Source organism: Manis pentadactyla, chromosome 2, assembly GCF_030020395.1.
Source record: "Manis pentadactyla isolate mManPen7 chromosome 2, mManPen7.hap1, whole genome shotgun sequence".
Lineage (NCBI taxonomy): Eukaryota > Metazoa > Chordata > Mammalia > Pholidota > Manidae > Manis > Manis pentadactyla.
In genome coordinates, this window is record NC_080020.1 from 17395582 (window position 1) to 17410042 (window position 14461).

At 34.0% G+C, this 14461-nt stretch overlaps 1 protein-coding gene across 12 annotated transcripts in view; it reads right to left on the bottom strand.

Moving 5' to 3' along the window:
- Positions 1–14461, bottom strand: part of ZMYM2 (zinc finger MYM-type containing 2) — a 164475-nt gene that overhangs the window by 13305 nt on the left and 136709 nt on the right. For 10 of the 12 annotated variants that reach the window (XR_005029786.2, XR_005029785.2, XR_005029784.2 and 7 more), the window contains 4 exons: positions 13342–13467; positions 12466–12560; positions 11115–11283; positions 10870–11021 (listed from right to left, as the gene is read on the bottom strand). Coding sequence is in view for 7 of the 12 variants with exons in the window: in XM_057490439.1 (XP_057346422.1) it covers positions 10870–11021; positions 11115–11283; positions 12466–12560; positions 13342–13467 (542 nt within the window). In the remaining 5 variants the exon portion in view is untranslated. The remainder of the gene's footprint in view (positions 1–10869; positions 11022–11114; positions 11284–12465; positions 12561–13341; positions 13468–14461) is intronic. The other 2 variants (XM_036910166.2, XM_036910165.2) reach the window with 2 other exon arrangements.

Consider the following 14461-nt stretch of genomic DNA (forward strand, 5'->3'; position numbering starts at 1 on the left):
AATCTGTGGCTTTCCTATACACTAACAATGAACTAATAGAGAAATAAGGAAAACAATTCCATTCACAATAGCATCAAAAAGAATAAAATAACTAGAAATAAACTTAACCAAGGAAGTGAAAGACCTATACCCTGAAAACTATAAGATACTCTTAAGAGAAATTAAAAAGGTCACTAACAAATGGAAACTCATCCCATGCTCCTGGCTAGGAAGAATTATTATTGTCAAAATGGCCATCCTGCCCAAAACAATACACAGATTCAATGCAATCCCTATCAAATTACCAACAGCATTCTTTAATGAACTGGAACAAATAGTTCAAAACTTCATATGGAACCACCAAAGACCCCAAATAGCCAAAGCAATCCTAAGAAGGAAGAATAAAGTTGGGGGAGTTCTCACTCTACTACAAAGCCAGTTACCAAGACAATTTGGTACTGGCACAAGAACAGAGCCACAGACCAATGGAACAGAATAGAGACTCCAAACATTAACCCAAACATATATGGTCAATTAATATACGATAAAGGAGCCATGGACATACAGTGGGGAAATGACAGTCTCTTCAACAGATGGTGCTGGCAAAACTGGACAGCTACATGTAAGAGAATGAAACTGGATCACTGTCTAACCCCATACACAAAAGTAAATTCAAAATGGATCAAAGACCTGAATGTAAGTCATGAAACCATAAAACTGTTAGAAAAAAACATAGGCAAAAATCTCTTAGACATACACCAGTGACCTCTTCTTGAACATATCTCCCGGGCAAGGGAAACAAAAGCAAAAATGAACAAGTGGGACTATATCAAGCTGAACAGCTTCTGTACAGCAAAGCACATCATCAACAGAACAAAAAGGTATCCTACAGTATGGGAGAATATATTCATAAATGACTGATCCAATAAAGGGTTGACATCCAAAATATATAAAGAGCTCACACACCTCAACAAACAAAAAGCAAATAATCTAATTAAAAAATGGGCAGAGGAGCTGAATAGACAGTTCTCTAAAGAAAAAATTCAGATGGCCAACAGACACATGAAAAGATGCTCCACATCGCTTGTCATCAGAGAAATGTAAATTAAAACCACAGTGAGATATCACCTCACACCAGCAAGGACTGCCACCATCCAAAAGACAAACAACAACAAATGTTGGCGAGGTTGTGGAAAAAGGGGAACCCTCCTACACTGCTGGTGGGAATGTAAATTAGTTCAACCATTGTGGAAAGCAGTATGGAGGTTCCTCAAAAAGCTCAAAATAGAAATACCATTTGACCAAGGATATCCACTTCTAGGAATTTACCCTAAGAATGCAGCAGCCCAGTTTGAAAAAGACAGATGCATCCCTATGTTTATAGCAGCACTATTCACAATAGCCAAGAAATGGAAACAACCTAAATGTCTATCAGTAGATGATTGGATAAAGAAGATGTGGTACATATACACAATGGAATATTATTCAGCCATAAGAAGAAAACAAATCCTACCATTTGCAACAACATGGATGGAGCTAGAGGGTATTATGCTCAGTGAAATAAGCCAGACGGAGAAAGACAAGTACCAAATGATTTCACTCATATGTGGAGTATAAGAACAAAGAAAAACTGAAGGAACAAAACAGCAGCAGAATCACAGAACCCAAGAATGGATGAACAGTTACCAAAGGGAAAGGGACTGGGGATTATGGGTGGGAAGGGAGTTATGGATAAGGGTGGGGAAAAAGAAGGGGGGCATTATGATTAGCATGTATAGTGTTGGTGGGGGGGGGCGGTACGGGGAGGGCTATGCAACATGGAGAAGACAGGTGGTGATTATACAGCATCTTACTGCGCTGATAGACAGTGACTGTAGTCAGGTGTGTGAGGGGGACTTGCTGAGGGGGGGAGCCTGGTAAACATAGTGTTCTTCATGTAATTGTAGATTAATGATAGCAATAAATAAATAAATAAATAATAAAAATTAAAATAAAATTGCAATGTAGCACATTGGTCAGTATCTATTTACTTAAGTAGAAATTCCGGTTCTGGTATTTGAGAAGTAGAATGAAAGTCCCAAACAAGAGACTTAATTGGCAGTTGAAAAGCATGTAATTTTAGAGAATATGTTCAGATCATTACCATGTTTATTTAGACATATTGTCACTAATATTGGTATTTGACATATGTATTGTCAAAGAACATTTTAGAAAGCTAGCCAAGCAAGAAACCTATTATGTGTAACAATATGCATGACAATTTACAAAATAAATGTTGACAATACAAGATACTCATAATATGAAGGCTATTAGATATATTCAGGAGATTGTACTTACCAGTTTCTAAAACTGGCTGTCTTATTAAATGCTATTTGCATAAAGCTTCATTAAGAACAATGTAAAAAGAACTCACCATTTATTTAGCTACAAATCAGTATTTCTGCACAATATTTGTTTCAATGACAATATTCCAGCCTTCAGCTGCCTATCTCCAAGAAAAAAAATATTGAGTGTGATCTTTAAAAATGCTTACAACCTCTTCATGTTTCACCGTGCATAAAACATGAAATCTAAACATTTTATCAAAGAGTACAGGCCCTTTGTGATAGGACTCTTACCTACTTTATACCCCATTCATACCCCCAAAGCTCTCTACATTTCACATCGTACATTCTGGCTATGCCAAGCAGTTTCTGGAAAGCTGTGTCCTTGTATATACTTCTCTCTTCATGGAATGCCATTGTTCTTCCCTTACCTTTCTGCCTAGTGTACTTTTATATATACCCAAAACTCAATTTAAAAGGTCCTCTCCAGTGTTTATTTTCTCAGACTACATACATCCTTGGGTAGAACTGATCAGTCCCAATTCTGTGCCAACATATCATACCATGAGTACAGTGCTATTTTAATATTACTTGTCTATGTATTTCAAATCCTTGAGAGGAGCAAACTGCTTACCAGATTCAAGATTTACTGTCTCTGTATTCAGGCAAGCTACTTAACTCTACTTCCTCATTACAAAATGGTGATAATAATACTAAGTTTACTAAGACGTTTACTGAGACATTTACTGTGTGGGAAGCAGTAAACAGTCAAAAAAAATGTAATCTCCGAAGTCTACACCAATGTTCAGCATTCAGCAAAAAAGAAACTCTTAAATAATGTTTCTTGAATGAACCAACAAAGGATAAACAAAACTGAATCTAAGACATCATTGCTATGAAAAGTAAGGCAAATTATTAAGATCCTTCCAAATCAAAGGAAGATTAAATAAATTTTTTAATGTTGTATATGTTTTAATAGAATTTAATTATTGGAAAACTAGACATAACTAACAAGCCACGTAAATGAATTTACTGTTGTTTGTTTTTTATTTAGTAAATGGATTTCACACTCTTCTTAAAAGAACAAATTCTTCCAGATAAAAGATTCAGCACATAAGAAATAAAAAAAATCCTGGGAAAATGACAAAGAATTACTATCCAGAATAAACAAGGAATTCTAATCCTGTAAGAATATCCCTATGAACTGAAAGGGATAATAACCCACTAAACAAAGGGACAATTCACAGAAAAGCAAATCCAAATGGCCGCTTGTAATGGTGTAGTCTTTTCTTCCAACGTGTGCGCGCACGCACGCACACACACGCGTGTATGTATGTATAACAATATTATACACAACAATAATAGAGTAACTCCATTCGGGTTCCTGGACCCGATTCCAATGTGTGTTAAGTATGTGGGAGGGGGTCTTCCCACACATACTAACACTAAGCAATTCTCGAACACCAACCAGGTGTCCAAGAGTTCAACTCAATTATGATGCTATCTGCCCTAAGACAGCACCAGACTCCCCAGGTTAAGGCTGCCCTCCAACCCCTACTCCAGATGCTGGATGCAAGCCCCAGGCAGTTAACCTCTGCTTCTGACCTACTGGCTACAGATTGGAGGTTCCCACGACCTCCCATGTGGGTTTAGTTCATTCGCTAGAGCGGCTCACAGAACTCAACACATTTTACCAGTTTAATAAAGCATACTGTAAAGGATTAAAAGTTAACAGGCAGATGAAGAGAGAAGTAGTGCAATGTCCCAAATAAAGGAGCTTCTCTCCTTGTGGAACTTGAGGCCTGGCTCGGCACACGGAGATTTTCTGGTTAGAAGCACAGTCATGATTGACTTAAGTTATTGGCCATTAGCTGATTCAGCCTCCAGCCCCTGCCCTTAGGTGGGGTCCAAAAGTCTCTCATTAACATGACAAAACACCCATTTCACTTTTAAGACTGCAGTGTTTTCAGGAACTGTGAAGATCAAATACACCTGTGAAATATGTATTTGGTCATATAAATGACCAAATATGTAATTTCTTATGACTCATTATATCACACCCATAAACATAAAAAGATCCTCAATCCTCTTGGAAAGCAATCTGGTAATATCTTTTAAAATAAAAAAATACATTTTTCTTTCAATCCAGTAACACCCTATCAGGAATCTTAAGGAAATAAAAGCACCAGTTCTTTAGGATAATTATGTAAGATTTGGGGTAGAAAGGGAAGGACAGTGAATACTGTTTATTTATAGTTGCAAAAATCTTATAAAACAAAGGGAATGCTCATCATTACTGACATGACTATATTAATTATATGAAATATCATACAGGTTAAGTCTGTTCCAGATGATTTACAGAGACTGCCACAATGTTTTGGGAAATAGAGGGAAGAATAGTAAGAACAAAAGTATATATAATACAGCTCCATGTTCTTAGTTGACAAAACTTCTCCATCTTTCACCGTGTTCATAAAAAGCACAGATTAAGCACACACATTGAGCTAACCGTGTTAGCATGGGGAAAATAAAGAGAAAAAGGGTATCCACAATTCCATTTATGATAAATTTGGTGTGAAGGGCATGTGTTCACACATGTAAAATAGTGTATGAAAGAATGATCATGATTATGGGACTTCATATAATTTTCTTTCTTCCTCAAACATTTCCATAGTATGTTAACATTTAATAGTAAGCATCATTCCTTTTGCAATCAGGAAAAAAAATCACAAACATCATGGGGGGAAAAGATGCTGTGCTCCCCTTTCGTATGGGAGCAGTTAAACATCCATAATTATATCTAATTTCTCAATATATTACCTACATCTGTAGATATTCACAAGAGTCCTTACAACTAAAGATGTTATTCCCTTTATAGACATATCTGAGAAAATCGTACTTCTTCATACATTTACCTTATTTTATCACATGTGAACAAGATTTAAAAAATGCAACAGACAGAAAAATATGCACACTCTTGGAAAATAGCTTCTATTTCTCTAGACATCCAGAAGTAACATTAAACACCAGTGATTTCTGGAAAGTACATTTTAGATATTTTAACTTTACACTAATTTTTAGGATCATTTTTTAAGAGCTTATAAATATGATAGTCTTTTATAAAAATTGAATTAATTCTGTGAAAATATGCTGAATGATGAGAACAAAGAGTAAAACAATTTTTTTTCAATTGTAGTAAAAACACACAGAACATAAAATTTCCATCTTAATCATTTTTAAATATACTGGTCAGTAGTAAAAAATTTTTTGAGAAAACATTTTTCAGTATATAAAGAACCTATCTGACAAAGGAAAAAATTTCTGACATATGCTACAACCTGGATGAACTGTGAGGACATTATGCTAAGTGAAATAAGCTAGTCACAAAACGAAATATTGTATGACTGACCTAGAGTAGCCAAACTCATAGATACACAGAAAGTAGAAGGGTGGAGGTAGGGGCAGGAATAAGAGACGGAAGAATGAGGAGTTAGCATCTATTAGGTATAGAGTTTCACTTCTGATGGTGAAAAGGAGTAACAGAAACAGAGGGTGGTGATGTCTGCACAAGATCACAAATGTACTTAATACCACCGAACTGTACACTTATAGTTTAGAATGTAAGTTTTAAGTTACATATATATTTTACCACAATAAAATTTTGAAAAAAAAACCCATTTAAAGACATAATTTATAAACATACATTATCAATCCATTTAGCTCTCAAACTTCTATTAGTATTTGGAGTTCTAATATTTAAATAATCCATCCATTAAAAAGCAATCTAGAGATACAACTTCCTGTAATAGGATTATGACATGGTCAATCAATTCTCTTTAAAAAAATGAAATTATAACATGTAACAATTTGTGGACTACAGATAAACTAGTTCATAGAGAAAAATCTGTAGCTTTAAAAAAATGCTTTACTAGAAAAAAAGGTATAAAATCAATGATCTTAAGAAGCTAGAATTAAAAAAAGAACAAATTAAGAAAGGAAATAGTGATCAGAGACTCAAATAAAAAGAGAAAACAGAGACACAAGAGAAATACCAATGAAATCAAAAGCTGGTTCTCTGACAAGATCAATAAAGTACACTGATACATCTTTAACTAGATCAGCATTACAGAAAAACTACAATCCTAGCCCCACTGGGCCCAATCCCACCAGCTGTTTCTCATAGCCTGTAAAACTAAAACTAGTTTTTTCATATTTATAAATGATTATATTTCAAGTGACTATCTAAATAGCTACATAATATCCTAGACTTTTATTTTTGGCTGGCAGAGCCAAGATTATTTAACCTGCAAAGCTAAATTATTTACTATCTCACTCATTAAGAAAAAGTCTGCTGACTTCTAGACTGTTCAAGAAACAAAAAGGCACAGATTACCAATATTAGGAATGAAAGATGGACGAGTACGTCCCACAGACATTAAAAGGATAGTAAGGGAATATTATCAATAAATTTTTAACAAATTTGACAACTTGGATGAAATGCACAAATTCCTTAAAAGATGAAATTGCCAAAATGGACTCAAGAAAAACAGAAAACCTGATAAAAAACCATCTACCAACCTGAAGAACCCATATACCAAATAAAGGAATTGATTTGGTAATTTAAAACCATCCCCGACCCCACCAAAAAACAAGAACAAACCTCACACCAGTAGGGACTGCCACCATCCAAAAGACAAACAACAACATATGTTGGCGAGGTTGTGGAGAAAGGGGAACCCTCCAACACTGCTGGTGGGAATGCAAATTAGTTCAACCATTGTGGAAAGCAGTACGGAGGTTCCTCAAAAAGTGCTACATAGAAATACCATTTGACCAAGGAATTCCACTTCTAGGAATTTACCCTAAGAATGCAGCAGCCCAGTTTGAAAAAGACAGATGCACCCCTATGTTTATCACAGCACTATTTACAATAGCCAAGAAATGGAAGCAACCTAAATGTCCACCAGTAGATGAATGGATAAAGAAGATGTGGTACATATACACAATGGAATATTATTCAGCCATAAGAAGAAAACAAATCCTACCATTTGCAACAACATGGATGGAGCTAGAGGATATTACGCTCAGTGAAATAAGCCAGGCGGAGAAAGACAAGTACCAAATGATTTCACTCATATGTGGAGTATAAGAGCAAAGAGAAACTGAAGGAACAAAACAGCAGCAGAATCACAGAACTCACGAATGGACTACGAGTTACCAAAGGGAAAGGGACTAGGGAGAATGGATGGGGAGGGATAAGGTAGGGGAAAAAGAAAGGGGGCATTACAATTAGCATGTATAATGTGGAGGGGGTACGGGGTGGGCTCTACAACACAGAGAAGACAATTAGTGATTTTACAGCATCTTACTACACTGATGGACAGTGACTGTGAAGGGGTATGTGGGGGGGACTTGGTGAAGGGGGGACCCTAGTAAACATAATGTTCTTCATGTAATTGTAGATTAATGATATCAAAATTAAAAATTAAAAAAAAGGGAAAGAAGAAAAAGCCCTAACACTATATGCACATGCATTTGTTCAAGCACTAAAAAAAGACATTTTCTTCTTTAAAAAAAAAAAAACAAGAACAAAAAACTAGGCTCATAGGGTTTCACAGGTAAAATCTATCAAGCATTTACTAATATGTTTAATAAGGTATCATTGGATGAAATAATATCAATTCTCATAAATTCTTTCAGAAAACAGGAGAAAGGAACACTTTTCAAATTCACTCTATGAGGTTAGTATTATCCCAATACCAAAGCTAAGGACCACAAGAAATCTATGGGCTAGAATCCTTCATGAACATCTGCAAAAACTGTTAATAGAAAATTAGCAAATCTAATTCACAATATATAAAAAAAGGATAATATTCGTATCAAACAATCAATCTCAGGAAGTCAAGGTTGATTTAACATCTGAAAATTAATTCATTTAAGAGAATAGGAGAGAAAAAACATGTGACTATCTCAATAGATGCAGAAAAAGCAGTTGACGAAATTCAGTAAACATTTATGATAAAAACTTTTAAAATAAAAAGTTACAAAAAACAGCTTATTAGGAACAGACGAGAACTTCCTTGACTTAGTAACAGGCCGCTACAAAAACCTACAGGCAACATTGTATTTAATGGTTAAAGACCTTCTCCCAAGAATCAGAAATAAGGCAAGGGATTCTGCTCTCCCTATTCCCACTCAATTTTGTGTGTGTGTGTGTGTGTGTGTGTTGAGGACAGCGGTCCCCCCTAACAAATACAGAAAGGCAACAAAAAGAAATCAAAGACATGCAGATTGGAAAGAAAGAACTAAAACTGTCAACTGCCTTTATTCATAGATGACATAATTGTATATGTAGAAAATTCTAGTAGGTGTTACTATTTTTTTCCCTTAGAACTAATAGTGAACTGGTATATACAGAATATAAGATAAATATACTAAAATTGATTTTATGTCTATAAGCAAGTAATGCGGGAAGAAATAAGGCTAACAACAGAGCAAAACATTATCTGACCTTAGGGAATGGAACTAGGTCAACCAGACATGGGTGGGACACAGAATCCCCATTTTATCTTTGATTTAAAGTTATAGTATGTAGATACTCGTCATTAAGCTTAATCTCTAGCAGAAGCCATTTTTAAATTAAATTTTATACAGAGCCCCAAAATATATAAAAAAATAGAATTGGATTAAAACAGTAAGAGCCTGGAACTCAATCTTCCTCCTTCCTGCTGAGTTATTTTGGCAGCACCCTAATGCTCTCTTCCATACTTTAAAAAATGATCTAGACAACGGAACTACTTTTAAGAAGACAATATATTCTTTTTTAAAAACTGCTTCACCACCTTTAATAAGCATGTGCATGCACATGCACACAGAACAGGAAGGAAACTGGATATACAGGTCTACCGTATAATATTCCTGAGAGTCATTAAGTCAGTGAGTACCTACTATGTGGACAGCTTGGTATAAAATAAAAAGAGTTAATACCCAACTTCTAGAGAGTTGAAATATTTTCACCTATACCTGGTAGTGTTATTAATAACTGCTGTTCCTACTCTTTTTTTTACTACTAGGTATAAACACAGAAGAAGGGGAAAAGCATAGACACAGGTCTAAAGCCATGTGCCAGAACCAATGAGGCCAGGTATGTTGTGGAATTCCTAATTTTTTGGATTTTAAAGAGGACGCACAAGGTGTGTGTGTGTGTGTATACATATAATTACCTATTATACTTAGAGTGGTCTAGGGAAGCACCCTATACTTGTTTGAAAACATTAACAGTTTCATAGCTAATATCCTATGGATGAATATAAGCAAAAAGTATAATAAAGACAGTATCAGCTTCACAACTCTTCAAGTCCGGTTTTCCTGTCAAATTAGTTTTCATGAAAAACTGAAAGGTAAAATCTGGTTTTCAGAGGTTTAGGGATTTTGGAAAGGGAGATCAATTGTGACCATCTAAACATGAGGCTCAAGGTCCATGTAAATCTATCAAAGAAGAATAAGAAAAGGTAAAACCTACTATATTATATTTCTTTTAGGTTGCTAGTACAAATTATGTGATAGTTCTTGAATACAGACTAATTTACAGCCACATGTTACTTCCCTACCACTGCCTATATAATCTTAGGCACACTTCTATTCTGAAGAGAATGTAAATAAAATATAAATTAAGACAATTCTAGATTTCTTCAGTAATTTATTTCAGTATCTACCTCCGTTAGCAGCATGACATTAAATTTTAGGCCTATTAATAAGCAAAACTCTACATAAAAAGATCTTCTTCTATCATTTACCCACATTTAAAAATACATAAGGCTAAGTAAGATTCTTTCTGACCTCTGGGCCCAAATCTGAACAATTTGTTTAGAACCAGAAATAATAACCTAAAGTTGATCTTCATGTTTATTACAAAAAACAGACATACCCAAGATTCAGACATGTGGCTGAAGTTTATCTAAAACCACTGAAAAATGACCTCCTTTTATGAAATGATTCCAAAAACTAATGAAGAGTTGCATTATATATCAAGTCAGAAACAAATCAGAAGTGCATAAGAAAACAGACCCAAAATTTGCAGACGGAAGATATTTTTCTATTAGAATATCAACATGGATCTCTATATATGTATATACACACACACATATACATAAAGCATTTAATTTGTAATTGTAAGGAGGAAATGAAGTCATGCTAGTTTTCATATATATATGGGAACAAATATCTAACTTTGTTATAAAAGATGCATGAGTTTCCAGGGACCTGTTCCTAACTCTATTTTTCATGTAAATTCTTTTTGGTTTTGGAGAAGCTCATTGAGATGCATTTAGGAATGTAGCTCATTATAGCATAAACACCTACACAAAGTAGTTAAGAAAATCCTTTATAATACCCTAGTGTTTTCAAGTAAATTCTTTTTATCCTTTCTTGGTATGCCAAAATAAATCACTATGTTCCATAAAGCTACCCTTAATATTCTTGAAGCATCACATTTTTCTCTCCAAGAACTACCACAACAACCTTTCTAATTAACATTATATTCAAAAGTAGTCATCAAATTACTAACCTCCTGTATTCCAAGGCAAAGATAATAGATGCTGTCAGGTGCATAATTCTCTCCATTCGGTCGTCGGATCTCATTGACAAAATGTGCTAACCCATAGTTAAGTTCAGCTGTGCTGTGAGAGAGTAGATCTTCTTTTAACTTCACTGATTTAGCTAAAAAGAAATAAAATTAGAAGTTAGTAATTGCTATTTTTACTATTCTTAAAATTAAGAAACTTTCTGAAAAAATAAAATCAGAACACTTACGAGATTTTAGCTCATCTAATACCAGGAGATCTTCATCAAGTTGCTTAGTTTTGACCCAGTGTTTCCATGCATTTACACCATATGTATATTTGAAAGGAAAGCTGCATTCTGAATTGTCAGAACTATCATCATGAGACTGGTATCCTGATACAGCTTTTCTCTTGGCTCCCTATTAGTAAAACACCATTATAAAACCTTTTTCTTTAAGCCTATAATTTCATACCTTTATGTTAGCCATCTCTCAACAAATGCAAATTAAAGAGAAATACATTTATATGCTTAGAATTGACTGCTATTCCTGAATCTGAGAATAATTATCTATAACATTACTTGAAATATCTCTCCAGCAATACCTTATTACTACATAAACCACTATGTGCACAAAATCATATTAACTTCTGCTGTTAAGAGTCACTGATGATATGAAAATATAGGATATGAGGACTACACTAAACATCCTTAGAAACAAACTCTAAATATTAATGTAAGAGAGAAACTGAAGAACTTTTCAATGACTCGCCTTCAGGGAATGACAACTCCTTTTCACTTTCGATGGCATTATTTGCTACACAAGTTCTAAATTTTCATGTAGTCTAACTCGTCCATTTTTTCCTTTGCTCCTTGTGCTTTTGGTGTCATATCTACGAAACTATGCCTAACCCAAGATAATGAAGATTTAGGCCTATGTTTCCTTTTCTTCTAAGAGATTTTATAATTTCAGTTCTTACATTTAGGTCTATGACCCATTTTGAGTTAATTTTTGTGTGTGGTGTCAAGCAGGAGTCCAACTTCATTTTACTGCAGATATCTTTATTTTTGTTTCTTTTGAGTTGGATATCACAGATGTAGAAAAGTTAAAGTATTTAAAACTATACCTGTTAACACATTTAGATTTGGTCTACCTGAATGATTAAACTGTCCTACATGTCTTCCCATGTGTTCACATGCTTAAGAGATCAAATATACACAAACTGTGTACCTCAACCTTGCTAATTAGTCTCATTAAAAATAATGGTAGAAAAAAACAGCTCCCTAGAAAACACTCAATTCTTGTCAACTGAATTTACTTTAACACCTGTGTCATACTTTTACCAAGAAAAAAATTATGAAAAACTAAGTGGCAATACTATTCACTCTTCTTTGAAGTTATAACTAAATCTGAGATACCTTTATTACTTAGAGATTGAGTAATAAAGACTTTACTTCCTAAAGTCTTTTTAAATCTAGAAAACAAAATATCTTCCCATATTCTCAGGCACAACTGAAGACTACTATGTCCTTATTCTTTATCTACACAGTGGTATCACTATACAGAGATATTAAGTAAACTCAAGAATATTAAATTTTATACCTTTTTTTTAGATCGAGGTCTTGGCTGTTCCTCATATTCTTCTCCAAAAACTGGTGGTAATAAAAATTCATTTTCCATATCAAGCTCCTCAGCGGCTGACAATTGAGTAAGAAGATCTTTTATAGCCAACAAAAAACAAACTACATAATAAAAAGAGGCACACATATATGGAGATAACCTGTGCTGGGGTGGAAAATGAGTGATTTTCTGTACCTAACATAGTCTCTAAGTTCTGATAAATCCTGTTTAGACTCTTTAAAAACATGTACATTAATATCATGGAATTTCAATATGGAATTTTCATGGAAATGTATGATACCCCAAAAATTATTTCAACTAGAAATTACTCAATTATTAGATCTAAATGGTCCCAGTACAAATGTTTCAATCTATTATTTTCCAAAATGCTTTACATTGTATTCAATGTGATTAGCCATCTAAAGATTAAGAAAATAATGAAAAATAGAACACATTTTAAACAAAAGACCTGAAAATAACTTTCTCCCTTTGAAAGTAAGCTTTATTTTCAAAAAGGTCTCAAGAAAAATACTATTGGTATTTTATGGAAATTTTCTAAAAAGTCAATAGCTTCTTATTCTTTTTTCTATCTCCAAAGTTTTCTATAATGAATTACTTTGAGAAAGCTTCTATTCAAGGCTCTAAGAAATGCTTTTGAAGTTCCTATAATTCAATCCTATGCCTCATTTCAGAAGTTAACTATTAAGTTTTACTTGGGAAAAAAGGAAAGACAAATTTGAACAGTAAAGGCAATGACACAAACATTAAATGGTTAATGATCTTAAACACACTTAAACCCCATAACTGAACTCCATAACCAGAGTTCACACTGAAAGAATGAAATAGCATTTTAAGTACCTCTGGGAAAATCTATTTCAATATCCAAATCTGGTTCATATGGTACATCAGGCATGTTGGACTGTGTCTCTGGGTCAGAGTTCTTCAAGAGATCTGAACCAATTATGTCTGCTTCAATAATTACACCTACAATCAATCCATAATATCATTGGAAGTCAAAACAAAACCTCAATAGTACCTATATATTTAATCTGGCAAAAGAAAGTCATTTAATAATAAATGCAAAACAAAAATAAATACTTGTATTAAGATGCCACAAAAGGAAAAGGCATATAGCTATCTTGATATGTAAACTACTAAAAACTTAATACTTACTCAAAAATCATGAGTAAACAAAAACTGTTAATCCTGTAAGTTTTTGACTACTCTTCAAATGTTAATAGGCATGATTTAACAGTAAAACTTAAATACATAGAGTATTTCTAAAAGCATTCTCTTGTCAAAAATAAATTAACAAGGGTTAAGTGTAGTTTTCAACATTTCTTTAAAATTGTGACCCAGGTTTTCCACATCATTCATTCACAGCTGCCCTCATATGTTTTGATCAGTTGCTTTCCAACATTTTTATACTGCAACCCACAGCAAAAAATACATTTTATCCAGCTCAGGTTGGTGGTGGGAGACAGAAAGACAGATCACACACACACACACACACACACACACACACACACACACACACACACACACACACACACGAAACAAACATTTCATAACAATACTTTTTTTAGGTGGGATGCACACTGACATTCTTTATTTTCCTGTTGCACTTCGTTTTTTTTAAACAAAAAACACTGGTTACAACTCACTAAATTAATTTCACACCTTCCTAACAAAATGCTTCACACACCTGTCATATTATAAAATATATGAATTTATAGTATTTCTACTGTAATACTATAGGGTAAAGGGAATTAGGCAACTCATGGTTGAAATAGAGGACTCTGGGTTATCAGCAGATGACTATGGGTAGAAATAAATATTCTAAGAGAGAATGACCCACAACATACTCATCATGCTTACACACCATTTGGCAAGCACTACCCTAACAGAAGTTAGAATAAACCCTGGTTTAGATAGTATTGTTAGTATAATCAATAGAACAAAATTGGGGATAGCCATA